Source organism: Globicephala melas, chromosome 13 (assembly GCF_963455315.2).
Source record: "Globicephala melas chromosome 13, mGloMel1.2, whole genome shotgun sequence".
Lineage (NCBI taxonomy): Eukaryota > Metazoa > Chordata > Mammalia > Artiodactyla > Delphinidae > Globicephala > Globicephala melas.
In genome coordinates this window covers 70,890,662-70,906,198 of record NC_083326.1, presented here as the reverse complement: position 1 = coordinate 70,906,198, position 15,537 = coordinate 70,890,662, and the positions used below count along the sequence as shown (strand labels likewise).

General features: G+C 53.5%; 1 protein-coding gene across 6 annotated transcripts in view; it reads left to right on the top strand.

The window, feature by feature from the left end:
• Positions 1-15,537, top strand: part of KIAA1671 (KIAA1671 ortholog) — a 186,173-nt gene that overhangs the window by 112,252 nt on the left and 58,384 nt on the right. The window contains exon 1 of one of the 6 annotated variants that reach the window (XM_060310219.2): positions 7,988-9,333. The exons of the other annotated variants lie outside the window; for them this stretch is intronic. Within the exon in view, the coding sequence (XP_060166202.1) occupies positions 9,049-9,333 (285 nt within the window). The 5' untranslated portion in view covers positions 7,988-9,048. Of the gene's footprint in view, positions 1-7,987; positions 9,334-15,537 lie in introns of those variants that run through there. 6 annotated transcript variants of the gene reach the window in all.

The following is a 15,537-nucleotide window of genomic DNA, read 5'->3' as shown; positions in this document are numbered from 1 at the left end:
GCGTGGCTCCTGGGACAGTGTGGGCAGTGCAGAGGAGGGGCTGTCTACAAGCCGAGAAACAAGGCACAAGATAATAGACCTCTAGCCGGGTCGGGAGAAAGCCGTGCCCGTGTGGAGGCCTCAGCAAGCAGGGACCGAGTGGGGACCATTAGTCACAGCAGCTCTGAGATGAGAGGAGGGTGGCCGAGGGCTGGCGAGCTGGGCAATGGGAATGATAGGGGTGGGCCTGGGAGGCCAGAGGCGCCAGCTCCCCAGCGCCCACTGTCCCCTTGCCCACCGAGCCACAGCTCTGAGAGCACAGGCCTCCACGCCAGACTTCACCACTAAGTGACTGTGCAGCCTTCAGCCTCTGCGCTCGCTGCCTCAGTGTCCTCATCTGTATAATGGGGATAGTTGTTCTGCTCTCACGAGATAGAACACACATCACATGAACTTCAGCACCACCTGGGAAGGAGGGGACCGTTTTTATCCCATTTTAAAGACAAGGAAGGAGGGGCTCAGAGAAGGCAAGCCACTTGCCCAGGGTCACACCGTGAGGAGTCAGTCATGGGAGGCCTGCCCTTAACCATGTGTGTGTGGGGATGACATGAGATGGCGTAGGGCCTGGCCCGTTGTTGGTGCTTAGGAAATATTAACCGCGTCCTAGCAGTGTTTGAATAGATGTTGATTTGGCATGTGGGAGGACGTTTTCCTTCAAAAGTTTGTTCTCCAAACGTGAGCACTCCAGCCGCAGACCGCGCCGTGGGAACCTGACGCCATCCCACCTACCTTTGCCAGGGGCCTGCTTTGAGCACCTTTACCTGGGAGGCGGGTGTCACGATTTCCATTTGTGAGATGAGGCACCACAGGCAAAAGGAGGCCACGTGAGTGCCCCCAGGCCACACGGTGTTTGAGTCTGCCTGGGACAGGTGGCCTTTGAGAGGAGGCAGCTGGGGTTTTGAGTTGGGCTCCCCGGCCTCCCAGAGAGGAGGGGAGCACTGCCCGGGGACCCCCAGTAATTGGGGGCAGAGCCTGGTGGCCTCAAGCCTGGGTCAGGGGGCCCAGGGCCCACCCTCTCCTCTCCGTTCAGCCGGGGCAGGTGGGATACAGGGGGCTCTCCAAGGCCGCCCAGACCTGGGGGTCCTTGGAGCTGCCGAGGCGGCTGAGGCCATCTCGGGAAACCTTGTGCCCGTCACAGTCAGGCTTCACTTGGGGTTCACGGCCGCCCGAGTCTGAGGAAGTGAAGCAGAGAGGAAGAAGGAGGAGCAGGGCTAAGGCCCTTTATCCTGCCGCCACCTCTTCTGCACCCCAAATCCAGCCCTGTTCTGCCATGAGCCGGGGTGCTCACAGAGGCAGGGTAGCCGGTGTTCAGGAGCCCCGGCTTTGAGCTCAGCCTGACCTGGGCTTGAGCCATGCTCTGCACGCGGCAGCCGTGTGACTCGGGCTAGGGTCTTCCTCGTTCGGTGTCTTGGTGTCCTCATCTGTACAGCGGGGATTACAACCCTTCTGGCTTATGCAGGTCAGGGAGGTGATGGAGCGCACAGTAGGCCCTCGGCGACTAAGAGCTACTCCAGTTCGTTATCATCCTTACTGCAAAGCCCAAATAAAACCACTCCGGGGGCCAGGGATGGGGTCCCCAGCACCTGGCACAGTGCTTGGCACATAGTAGGTCCTCACTCAAGTGCTTGTTGAAGTCAGAAGGGAGGAGGGAGGGGGAGGGAAAGGAAGCCTTCTCATTCCTCTAGCCTTTTATCATCCTCGGGGAGAGGCTTCAAATCTTAGGGTGTTGCTTAGGGGGCACTTAGCCCAGGATAGCAGGCTCACTGCTCAGGGATAAATTTCCTAGGGGACATCATGAATCCCTTGTCCCAGTTCTAATTCTTGTTCCCCAAGAACATCTTGCTCTCTTTCACTAACTGATCCAAAAATGTGCAATTTCAGCTGCTCTGGTGGAAAGAGACGCGTTGTCCAACCCCAAGCAAGGCGACCAGACAAAGACCCCAGTAGGGTCCCCTTCTCCTTCCCAGAAAGCCTGAGGAGCGTGTGGCAGCGTTCCGGAAACCACTGCCCCAGAGCCACTGGGCAGCCAGCAGCATGAATCAGGCGGGGCCCTCAGCCTAGCCTGCTTCCATTTTTGAGGAGGCCAGGGCCTGCAGCTTTATTGGACGCCTAGCTCTTCAAAGAGGGGCTGTAATTACAGACTGGCCTTGCCATGCAAGGCGGGGCCACACAGCGGGCTCTCCCCAGTGTGGAAAATGCTACGTTCCACTTGAGCTCAGGGTGGGGCCTGATAAAGCAGAGAGATGAGTTCCTGGCTGTTTCTAGAAAGATTTCCTTTCCAGATGGTTTTTTTCCCCCCCTCCCCTTCCAAGGTTAATTAAGGGCATCTTAGGTCATTAAAATGACTATTTGAATAAGAGTGTGATAAATGAACACAAGGAAATTGTCTTGGGCTTGGTTTATAAATAATCTGGGATTGACTTGTCAGATCAAGTTATTTCTGTTTTTTTTTTTGTTGTTCCCATATCAGAATTCTTTTCCCTGTTGCCTTGGAAACAAGCCTAGGGAGAGGGATGCTGGGAGTTGTATGACTGGGGTTCAAACCTCAGTGGTTCCCTCATTTCACACGGTGGGCACGTCGAGTGCCTGCTGAGTGCCAGATGCTGAGATTCAAGGGTGAACAGGACACGTACCTGCTGCCCCTGGTCTCAGAGTCCAGTGGGGAGACTGACGGGTAAATTGAGTTACAGCTCAGATTGTTAATGATGCTTGGGGGTCATACGGCGAAGTGGGAGCCCAGAGGTGACCGCCCCCTGCCGGGGGGCATGAAAAATCAGGGGAGGCTTCTTGGAAGAGGGAGTACCCTAAGCTGAGCTGTGAAGGACAATAGATGCTGACCAGGTGAGGAACGGGTAGAATGGTGTCCTAGCGAGAGGGAACAGCATGTGCAAAGGGCTGAACACGAGGCAGCAGAGCACATCCCAGAGACCTTGTCAAAGTCCAGATCGTGAGCGACTCCTGTGGAAGATCACGGCTCCTGACATAGATGTATTGTGGGTCTGGGACAGCCGTCTGCCTGGGCCTGGTTCTTCAATGAAGTGAGAAGTCTGGCTGTTGGTCAGCTCTCCAGAACTTTGCTCCATCCCACGGGGAGAGAAAACAGGTTTCAGCTGGGTCGACAAGTCAGCCCTTCCCACATACGGTCCCTGGAGTTAGTCTCTAGGCCAGATGTCAAGAAAGGAAACTGATTTACAACCAGACAAGTCCTTCTGCAGGCATTTCCTGACCCAAGGAGGTCTGAAGACAACCAGAGAAGTGTGTGGAATAGTTACTGCCCTCGTGCATGGGGCTTGGGACAGAGTTGGCTGTTTTAAGGGGTCTTAGAGGTGTGGATAGAGTCTGGCTTCTGTCCTAGAAGGAGGAGGGCTTTGGAATCAGACAGGTCTGGGTTCAATCCCAGAACCCCACTTGCCAGCTCAGTGACCTTGAGCAAATACCTTCAGCTCTTTAAAACCTCACTGCCCTTCTCTGCAAAATGGGGATAATTAATAACAGGACTCACCCTGTAGGGTTGTTGTGAGGGTTGTGAGGTGAGGTGTATGGGTGACCAGTTCCCGGCACACAGCAAATCCTCAATTAATGGTAATTATTATTTCTACCACACCCCCTTCCTTATCAGTATAACATTAGTATATTTCGAGGCTCAGGATGCCTACTTCCGGAATGTCCAGTCTTTGGGGAAACAGGATGTGCAGAGAGTCATGTGATTGAGACCTCCTGGGGGAGATTTGGAAAAGACTGAAGTTGCTGAGGTGGTCATGGGGTGCGGGGACGTCCAATAGAGGTGGAGAACAGGGGAAGGCAGCTCTAGGCAGGGATACAGGGGATACAGCATGTGAAAAAGCCCAGAGGCAAGACTGAATACAGCCATGCCCAATGGCCTTTGCACATGCCATTCAGCCTTCCTGGAATACTCCTATTCATCTTTTAAGACCCTACCCAGATTTGCTTCTTCCAGTTACAATAAATGATCCTCAGTAAATGACCATCTTCCCTTTGCTCTTCTTTCCTCAAGTTCCTACTTTCTTGGTTGGGTTTCGCCTCCCCCACTTACATTCCCATCATAGTGTGTTATTCACTAGTCTGTTATAGCCCTTGGTACTTGTACTGCAAATGTTCATTTTTTTTTTCTGGCTTTTTTTTCCACCTGAGGGATTCTCTAGAGTGTTCATGTTTGTATCTGATTTGGGGGAGAAAATGATACAGCCTCAGATTTGAGGTGGCCTGTTGGGACACTCTCTCCCCTTAATGGCTGAGATCAGATAGCTATCCCGAGGTCTTCAGGGACTATAGGTCCCTTCAGGGTCAGCACGGAGCTCACACAAAGTAGCGGCACAGGGAACATTTGTTGAATGAATGAAGGACCGCATTCTGATTTCTGTGACGGCACACACTTGTCTAGAAATGGTGACCTCTGGGCCCCACCTCATACTGTGGATAAAATTCCCCTTTATTTCCTGGATCACAGCAGCTTCTCCAGAGTATTTTGGATTAATTATGTAAGGAGATGGCTTTCTTTCCGTTTTCATGCCCAGCAACATCCCAAGAGTTTCCTGGAGAGAACAGAAGAGTTTGCAAAAAAAGTCCTCTGGCAGGGAAAGCGCTCAGGCTGCCCCAGTTTTCAGAGAGTGACGCTTTTTATAGTCACACTTTCAGACCACATTGTACCTAAGGGGAGCCGGGAGCGGGGAGCAGGCAAGCAATCTGTCTTTCCAGCTCCCTTCTGCACCCCTCTCCCCCATTGTGGAAGGAGGTGGGACCTTGTGATCCCGCCTGCTGCTTGGTCTCCTCTGCTTTCCCCAACATTTGTCTTCGATCCAGACTGATTTGCCAAAGGCCAGTCCTCCTCTACCTTGTCCAAGGTGCAAGGCTGGGGGTTGCACACTCTACCACTTAATAGCTGTGTGACCTTAGGCTGCTCATTGAATCCCTCTGCCTCAGTTTTTCCATCTGTAAAATGGGAGTAATAATGCTATTACAAACCTCATTTCATTGTTGGGAGGAGCAGACAGTGTAATACAATGCCTGGCACACACAGTAAGGGGTTCCAACAGCATCAGTGACAATGATGACTTTGATGATTTCATCTCTGAAGATCAGAGAGGCTCAGTAACTTTCTCAAGCCCACACAGCTAATAAGAGCCAGAGGCAGGTCTACAAACCCTTAACCATGAAGCTATATTGATTTAGCATATCCTGGGCTGGGGCTAGGGTGAGGTGACTGAGGCACACACCTAGGGCCCAAAATTTAAGAGAGCACCAAAATAATGGGTTATCAAAATAAATTACTTTTAATGCAGTATTTTTTAAAAAATCAAAATTAATTCAAAAATCCATGGTGAACAAACTGTCGACATTATACATAAAGACAGGATCAGTGTCACTGATTTTTTCTTTTGCCTCTGACTTCAGTATGGGTCGGCACAACACTGAACGAGTCTCTTTTTGTTGGACGATAAGGTTTTTACGAATTTTTCACAAATATAACTGTGATGAACACCCCTGTATAGCAAAATGTCTGTATAGATCCTTCTCGTTTCCAGACAGATTTCTGGGTGTGGAACTGGATCATGAAACTCGGGATCAAAAGGCAGGCACATCCTCCCATCCCAACCTTTTATTATGAAAAATTTCAAATATACAGAAAAATTGTGCAGGACATACACATATACCTACCAGACAGATTCTATAATTGCTCACCTTTTGCTCTCTTTGCCTTAGAAAAATCTAGCCAGCCATCCATTCCTTAGTGTATACTTTTTTTTTTTGCTGCATTTCAAAATAAGTTATAGATATCAGTACACTTCGGCATGCATGCCATTAACTGGTCATTGTTTTTAAGAATTTTGATCTTCAATGTTAAATTCCCTTCAGGAAATAATATACCAATCTCCGTTTCCACCTGTGGGCAAATGTATCTCTTTTACCACAGCCTGGCCAACGCTGGGTGTTATCACTTTAAAGGTGTTGTAGGTGCCGCTTTGATGTAACGTTTTTCCTCCGGAAGGGTCTCAGTAAATTTTTCCCGCCTCTGTGTCCAGATGATCTGTTAAAAAGTTGCGTCCCTTTCTAGATCTTTAGGTATTTCTGGTGCGGCTTTTCTGGGGTTAGATGGGGAGGACTCAGCTCTTTCTCATGACTGCTCCCACCCTGGAAGTTCCTGGCCCTCTGGGCAACTGGCCCACCCACTGCAGGAGGCTGGCTACAGACCAGGTGAGGAAAGTGGGCAAACCTTAGTGGCCAGAATCCCTGGGACCCTGAAGGCTGTATGGGGTGGTGGGTGGGGCCAGACACATGTATGGAGGTAGGATCTGGGGCCCTGTGCACATTTTTCTCATTTGCATCATGGGGTGCAGGCTGCTACAAGAGGCCCTTGTCTCCCTCCCCTCTCTCTCCGCAATTCTGCTCCAGATCTTGGTTTCCCAATGGCCCAGGCACTATCCTGCCTCTGGGCATTTGAATCTCTTGTGATTTCTGTGGGCCAGGAATTTGGGAGCAGCTTGGCTGGATGGCTCGGGCTCAGGGTCTCCCGTGAGGTTGCAGTTGAGGGCCACAGTCATCCAAGGGTTTGCCTGGCGATGTGGGATCTGCTTCCAAAATGGCTCACTCACACGGCTGGAAGTGGGTGCTGCCTGTTGGCTGGGGGCCTCAGACTCTCTCCACGTGGGTCTCTCCGCAGGGCTGCTTGAGTGCCTTCACAACATGGCGGCTGGTAAGACCCAGCTTTGGAAATCACACACTGTCACTTCTGCCTTATCTCTTGGGCACACAGACCAACTCGGACTCATTGTGAGAGGGAACCACTCTGGGGTGTGAATAACAGGGGTCAGGGATCCCTGGAGGCCACCTTGGGGGCCACCTACCACCCTGGAAGAACTTGGCAGGTGACGTCACCTCCCTGGGCCTCAGTCTCCTCCTGTCAAATGGGTTCACGTGAGGATTCATGAGTTAATTCCTATGAACACTTAGAATGGCATTGGACACTCAGTCACACTCTCAGTGAATATTAGCCACAGTTATAGTGTCCTACTGGACTGGGAGCCCTCAAGGGCAGGTGCGTCCTCAGTCTCTGTATCCAGTGCCTGGCCCGGGGAGGGCAGTCTCTGAATGTTTACATGAATCAGTGAAAGAATGAATGAGCAAACGAACATCTGTAAGGACTGGGAATCCAGAGAAGGAGGAGATCTGCGTCAGCTGCATTGTCAGACACCTCCGTGAAAAACTTTCTCAAGTGAAGCCCTTTGATCAGTGTCTAGGGAGCAAATATTTGTTCAAAACTGAGATGACGTGGGTGGGGGAAAGTGCTGGGGATGCAGTCAGACTGATCAAAGTTTCACTCTTGGACTCGGCGTTTGAACGATAAATATTTACTGAGCTCCAACTCTGGACCATGTGCTGTGTCAGACCCGGAAAATGGGGCAGGGGCGGGGATGAAACAGCCCAGACCCATGCTCTGGTGGTACCCTTGCTGTGTGCCCTTGGGCAAGTGAATCTACGTCTCTGAGTCTGCACCTCCTCATCTGTAACACAGAGGGTGGATCCCTGCTGGAAGGAGAAAGCTCCTTCCACAAGTGTGCCTCCCCTTAGGGAGGCTGCTGCTCACCGTTTCCGGACAAGCACCCCCTCCAGTCTCAGATGCTGCTGCCTCGCATTTCCCACCCCGCCCCCCTGCCACTACAGCTCCACAAGGGTTAAAGCCCAGGAGCTCATGTGACCCAGTATAAACCATGAATCATTCCTGTTCATCCCTGTGCCGCGCCTGCCCACCCAGGATGGGGCAGATGCTGTGCCCCAGGGTTGCCATGGCAACTCTGCCTGTACTGAAATACAGCCCGGCCCAGTTCCTTCCTTGGGGGACCTCGGGGGTTGTTTCACCTGGCTGGGTGTTGCCTTTTAGGGAGGAGGGAGAGAGGGCTGCAAAGGCGAGAGAGACAGAGAGAGAGAGAGAGAGAGGATGAGAGAGAGAGAGGAGCTTAGGGAGGAACAAGTGGAAAATAAGACACGGGGAGGAAGGAGAGGCTGGGAAACTGACAGAGAAATGGACCGCCAGAGGGAGACAGACTGACTGCCGGCCAGAGGTGCACAGACGCTCGCTGCCTGTCACCCTAGAGGCAGTTTCCCAACTGTTCAGCCTTCCCCGGGCCGCCTGATCTCCGACATACGTGCACACAGGCGCCCGCGTGCACGCACGTGCAGCCGCATCTCCCCTTGCGCCCGCGGTCAGGGCATAGGGCGGATAGGCTGCCGGGCACGTGCATTCACAGTCAGCTCCGCGGGACGGTGAGCGAGTTGGGACTTGGAGAGGAAGAACAAATGGGGGCGGACGTCAGCTCCCTGGGCGGCCGCCTCCCCGAGGCCCCTCCGGCATTCCTGGGCAGCGAAGCCCCTCGCTGAGAACGGGGGCTGATGTCATCCTGGGCTGCCAAGCCAGGGGACCCGGGGCCCTGGTGGCTGCCTCCAGAAATGAGCTAGCTGCCCGCCGGCCCACAGGTTTGGAGCCCCCGGCCGGAGGACAGGAAACCTGCGTGGGCCAGGTGAGCAGGGCCCCGCCGCCGCCGCGGGTGCCTGGGGGGTGCCGCCTACCTGGGGGAAAGTGAGGATCCAGGTGCCTGAGGGTGCCCGGGGGCCACCGCCTTTTCCACCCCCACCTCGCGGGGACCGTCACGCCCTGGAGCCGGCGCGGCAGCCCAGTTCCTCAAAGCTCCTCGTCACCCGAGCCAGCCGGCCAGCCGGTGAGCGCTGGGAACTGGATCTTGGAGCGGCCAGCGTGTTTACTCACAACTCCGGGGGGTGGACTCGCAGCCTGACCCTGAACTGCCTCAGATTCGGAGCGAGCCCCGCGGATGCCGCTGGCTGCTGGCTCAGCGATGTTTATCTACTCTCGGGCCGGCTGAAGAGGGCTGCTGGCTTTCCTCTCCAGGCAGCCCAGAACTCCCGGCGGTGCACAGCAGGGAGAGGGGAGAGGACCCGGCGTTTCGCGGCTTTCCTGCCTCCCCACCTGCCGGCCCCATGGATTACCTGGGAGACAAACTCACGGTGGCCCAAACCCACATGACCCAGTGGATGGGGACCGTCCGGCGGTCCTTCCAGGAGGCCCTCAACTTAGTGACCAGCACGGTGGGCCCCGAGCGGGCGAGTGGGGAGCCCTCCGGCCGGACCCCCTTCAAGCGCACCTCGTCCTTCCGACACCTCGCTTCCCGCAGCCGGGAATCTTTACGCCGCTTCTCCGCGCGAAGCCAACAGAGATTTTCTTCCCTGAGGAAAAGGCAGCCGGACTCGGAGCCACCAGATCTTGTAAGCTTATTATGTTTTTCAAAATATTAAAACAACAGTGAGAACTCCTCCCCTCCAGTGCAGCCCCTGCCCCACTCCAGGGAGGTGGTGGGGTTCCCACAGATCCAACCGGGGAGGTTGCCTCTTCCAGAATAATTGTCCGTCTAGCCCGACCCTGTCCTGCTCCCACGCCTGGGAAAGCGGCGTGTGGTGGCGATCCCCCTGACAGTGGACTTGCTCGCTCCCCCAGAGCGGTCAGGACATTTATACCGGATTCAACGTCTGTGCGGTCAGGGCTGGCACATGAGTCCGGCAGCCTCTGCCGGTTGATTTATCTGCAAGTGCCGACACTCCAGCCCGACGCAAATGCTTCCTATTTTGGGGGAGGATTAGTTGGCACCTGCTTCATCTCCTCACACCCTCCAGGGTGGCCAAGTGTCCGTGTCATGCGCGTGTGGAGTTGTGACTTCTGTGGTCTTACAGTCGAGCAAAATTGTGAGGTCTCATCTGATTACCCGAGGTGGTGGGCAGATTTGCCCACTGACAAGTGAATCTTGGTGTGAATGGGCCAGGACAGGGGACCTTAATCTGGGTCCTGAGATTCCACCATCTCTCACTCAGGCAAGCTTGATGGGGCTTGGGGACCAGGGTAGAATGACATCTAATGATTGAAAACGCGACTTGCATCCAGGTTTTTTCTCAAGGACCTTACTAATGATTTGAAGAGGTGGAACTGAGCCCAGACAGGGAAAGGTACCTGCCTGGGGTAGCACAGTGAGTGAGTGGCAAAGCAATTGCCGGAACCCCAAGCTTTGAACCCCACTCAGGGCTCTTTCCAGCCAAGCTTCCAGTAAAAAGATTTCTCCAGACCTTCCTGATAACTTCAGGGAAGCCCATATCACTGACCCTCAAAGAGAGGGCCTGGTGTTTTCACATAGGAGACATCTACCACCAGACTATGTGACCCGGTTCGCGGGAGACTAAAGATGGGTGAAGGGCTAAGCCAGCTCCTTCCCTGGGTTCAGCCTTGTGAAGTGTCCCGATGGTCATTTTGGGACCCAGCATTTAGTTATGGAGCCGAGGGGTGCACCAGGCTCTCAGCCAGCCCTCTGTGCACGCGAGGTCGCTGAGATCTCACGCCTGCCCTCAAGGTGCAGGATCCCAGCATCCCCTCGGCTGGCCCAGAGAGGTGTGGTGATTCTCCCAGGGTCACACAGCAACCAGAGCAGTCAGGTGCTAACATGTGCCTAATTAATATGACATCTCCTTCCCTTCTGGGTCTGTGCTGCTCTGTGGCCCTGGACAAATCAGTAGGGCCTGAATTTATGAGACAGATCCCCCACTCCAACCTTTGGAAGGGGTGACTTAGCCCAGGGAGAGAAAGCCTCTCGTTCATTCTTTCTGTCCCTCTGTCTCGTCTCTGGGTGTCTCTCTCTCGTCTCTCTTCTCTTTCACTCTTGTTCCCTCTCTGGCAATTCATTTAAGGGTGTGGGGCTTGGTAACATTCAGTTCTCCTGCCCTGTGGCCCTAGGCATCGACCCGAGTCCCCCCAGGCCTCATTGCCCTGCTCCCCAGTTTGGTGAATGAATGAATGAATGAATGGAGATGGACCTTGCAGGGCCTTTGTCTCCTCCGTTCACTGTTGCCTTGCAGTACCTCCATCAACGCTGATGCGTGCTAGATGAATCTGGGCTGAATTCATCTGGTACCTTCCCATTTAGCATTTGGCATCTACCAGCTGGCATTGGGGTCGAAAGCTTGAATCTAACTTGGCCACATCCTGGCGAAGGGACCCTGACCCTTCTCAAGCCTCACTTTCCTCCTCTGTCAATGGGGAGAACTCAGGATCATCAGGAGGTTGAAGTGGGTGCCCGTCGCAGGACTGCGCACATGATAGGTGTGCCTGTGTAGCTGCTTTCTGTCTGTCAGGTGCCATGATGTCCTGACTCCTCGGGATGAGGGCAGAGTTGGGATGGAGACACAAGCTGTTCTGCAGAGGGCCTGGGTTTGACTCCTGGCTCTGCCACTTTCCAGCTGTGCAGCCTTGGGTGGACTGTTCCCCTCTCTGTGCCTCAGTTTCCTCATCTGTGAAATGGGGGTTTATCCTCATTTCCCATTTACATTTCCCATCGTTATCACTTAAGGGCAGTGACCTGCCACCAGTAGATGCATGATGCCCATGGCCATGGTATGTGGGCCTTAAAAGTTAGCTACTGCAACAACCAAAACCTTTTCTCCCAAACCATCCCTTCAAAGATCCCCAGCGAACTGGAAAATCCACACACTCCCCTTTCACTCGGGGACTTCGCTTAAATATTTGTTCTATGGGAGGAGAAAACTTTTTAAAGCCACAGACAGTTAAGAGTTTGGGGCCACCTGCAGGAGCCGTAGCTGGGGCTGGGAAGGGGACAGGGGGCGGGATTTCAGTCTTTGGGACTTGAACTCTTACTTGATTTACCTAAAGAGTCCGTTCTGTTCCAAATCCTGCCTCAGGCCCCTATTTACTCAGAGCCGAGTAGAAGAATCTCTGGCAGGCAGAAAGTAACCCTCAAAGGCGTGCCCCAAAACGTTTTTCTAAAGGCAGCCTTGAAATAATTTGCTAATGGCCTGCCTGGGCGTCTGCCGAATAAAAGGGGGAAGAAGGGAAATAATCGCATTGTCTCTGAGCGACAAAGGCAGGAAGAGGCATGTCTGTGCTGCAGCCCAGAGTGAGCCTGAAAACAAGCCCAGCAAGCAAGGTGGACTGCAAGTGGAGGCCAGGCAGAAAATTCCAGAACCCAGGCACAATGTCAGTGCCACAGAGGCCAATGGCTGGAGTGGAAGTAGGAAGCAGGGGTCTCCAAGGCTGAGGGCTGTTCTGCAGAGAGGGCTTTGGAATTGGACCGACTCGGGGCCGAGTGACCTTGGGCAAGTGGGCCCACCTCTTTCAGCCTCAGCATCCTCATCTGAAAGTGGGGGTTCGCCTGGGGCTTGTCAGGTGGGTGGTCCAGTGGGACGGACTAAACACCAGCACAGCCCTGGCACCTGTTAAGCACCCGCATACAGGAAGGGCTTAACGAGTGTAGGTGCAGGTGCCGTGATGTGAGTCCCACCTAACCAAACGGCCAGACTGGTGCCTTTTGCAAAGCAAAATAAGAACCTGGCCAACCTTTTGTGGGCATTTACTGTGTGCCAGGACCCCGTAAGCAGGAGGTGTGTATTATTTGTGTCCCTTCATTCACTCACTCACATTTTCATCCCACCAGTGTTTATCGAGCACCTACTAGGGTGCCAACACTGAATGAAACAGACACAGCTCTTGCCTTTATAGAGTTGCCTTCAAGGGGACAGAACATAAAACACGTCAGCAGATAAATATGTCATGCAGGGGCTGAAAACGAGGGAACCGTCTTAAAAGATCAAGGGCTTGTCTGTAACACCAAACTCTTTTGTTGTTGTTGTTAATATTTATTTATTTGGCTGCGCCGGGTCTTAGTTGTGACACACAGGATCTTCCTTGCCACGTGCCGGATCTTTGTTGCAGCATGCATACTCTTAGTTGCGGCATGCAAACCCTTAGTTGCAGCATGCTTACTCTTAGTTGTGGCATGCAAACTCTTAGTTACGGCGTGTGGGAATCTTTTAGTTGCGGCATGCAGGCTCTTAGTTGCGGCATGCAAGGGGGATCTAGTTCCCTGACCAAGGATCGAACCCGGGCCCCCTGCATTGGGTGCGTGGAGTCTTAACCACTGTGCCACCAGGGAAGTTCTGACACCAAACTCTTGCCATATGTCAGTTTTCCAGTCTCACTACCGTTGGTACCTAGGGCCCAGTCATTCTTTGGGGGGCAGAGAGCTGTCCCATGTATGTATATAGGATCATCCCTGGACTCTCCCAACTAGATGCCAGTAGCGCCCCCAAGCATGATGACCAAAAATGTCCCCAGACATTGCCAGGTGTCTCCAGGGGGCAAAACCGCCACCCCCTCCGCCTCCTCCGGTTGAGAAGACTGCTGTACGTAATTTGGTTGGGGGACTATAATTGTATTTGGAGTATCCTCCCACTGACCTGAGCTGGGGAAGAAGGGCAAGCACCTCCTGTTTGCCAGGAGTTGGTCTCATCGAATCCGCATAGCTGCCCCTGAGGGACATGGAGTGTAGCCCCCATATTTTATGGTTGAGAAATCAGAAGCACAGAGAGGTGAAGTCACAGGCCTGGGGCCACACAGCTGGGATCGGTGAGGCTGGAACCCCAACACCCCAGCGTCTGTCGGCTGTGCTGGGCCCAAGGTGGCCCCTGGCTCCGGGGATTCACTGTTTAAGCACCGGCACCCTGTGCTGGGTGGGTTCAATCCTGAGTGGGAGTGTTTGGTTCTGCGTCAATTATGGCGAAATGGATGCAAAAATATTCAGCAGGGCTCAGCGTCTTCCCCCTGCCATGAGCGCGCGCGCACACACACACACACACACACCTTTTTTTAGCAAGTGGGAGAGAATTAGAAAGGAAAAGGATGTCTGTGACTCTCACCATCAGAAGCCCCGATTTCTGTCAATACCTCCTCCACGTTGACTGCCTCTTTAGGCTGCCACGATAAATGACCACACACACTGGCAGCCGAAAACAACAGAAATTTGGAGACCAAGAGTTCAAAACCAAGGTGTTGTCAGGCCACACACCCCTTCTAGGGCTCTAGGGGAGGATCCTTCCTGCCTCTTCCAGCTTCTGATGGCTCCAGGCATTCCTTGGCTTGTGGCCACGTTGCCCCAATCTCTGCCTCTGTCTGCACTCCGCTTCTCTTTTGTCTCTTATAAGGACACTTGTCATTGGATCTAGGGCCCTCCAGGTCATCCATCCTGAGCTCATCCGGAGATCCTTAACTTCTTTAACATCTGCAAAGACCTTTTTTCCAAGTCAAGTCGCATTCACAGGTGCCAGGGGTTAGGATGTGGACATATCCCTTTGGAGGCGCAGTTCAGCTCACTCACTGCTTCTACTCTGGCCTCTTGCCCTCCAGGCCATTCTTCACCCAGCAACCCAAGGGGTCAAGTTGTTCCCCTGCCTCACCCAGACTTAGGAAGCCTCAGCCTCTTACCGTGGCCCGCAAGGCCCCGTGGGATGTGGCCCTGCTTCCCTCCGGACCTCAGCTCTCACCACTGTCCTCCAAACTCATTTCACTCCTGCCACTCTGACCCCCTGCTCTTCTTCAGTCATGGCCTGCTCCTTCCAGACCCTGGGCCTTTGCCCTCACAGTTCCCTGTGTTTGGAATGCTCTTCCCTCTCTCTTCACCTCTACAGAGAGGCTTCCTGACGGCTGAGGCTGGGGTGAATCCCCACCGTGTTTCCCTCCACCCTGTGCCCTGTAAGTGTCCTCCTGGTACTTATCTCAGTCTGAACTTGCTTCATTTCACTTGTTCATTCTGTCTCCACCACTAGAATGAAAGGCCTGCGAGGGCTGGGGTTTGGGTCGGCCTGGCTCACCTCGGTATCGCCGGTGCCTAGAAGAGCATCCTGCACATCTAGCCGCTGACGTCATGTCTGGCTTCCTGAAATCCACTCTCCTTTATCCCTGTGTCTGCCTTGTGGCACCATCTCCATATCACAGATGGGTAAACTGAGGCCCAGAGAGGATCAGTGATTTAGCCTTGGTACCCACCATCTCGGAGTCGACACCAAGATTCCAGCCCAGGGTGGTCGGGAGTTCTTTCCTTATAGAGGTCCAGGTGGGAAAATCTGAGATATAATGGGGATAGAAGCTGTTATTCATTCATTAAGAATTTTTTGTCCATTATCTCTTCTTTGCCAGATGGAGGACAAGATAGACAGGGTTTCTGCCCTCTCAGGGCTCACAGGAACAGGGAGACACAGTAAACAAATAAGTCAGCTAATGAGTGAACAAGATACTCTCTGGTATGTGTCAGGGCCCTGAGGAAAAATGTCACAGGGTATGGGGACTGGTGGGAGTGTGATTTAGGAAGAGAGGTCAGAGAAGTTTTCTCAGGAGGTGATGTTTTAAGCAGAGACGCGAATGAAGGGAATGGGCCTTAAGAAGTTTTGGAGGAGGAACATCCTGGCAGCAGGAAAGGCAGGTGCAAAGGCCCTGAGGCATGTTTGAGGAGCAGCAGGGAGGCCAGGGTGGCTGGATCAGAGCAAGTAAGTTGGAAGAAGGTAGAAAATGAGCAGTTGGGGGCCAGGTCGTGCAGGGCCTGGGGGCTCTGGTAAGGATGCGAGATTTTAGAGGTTTAGATT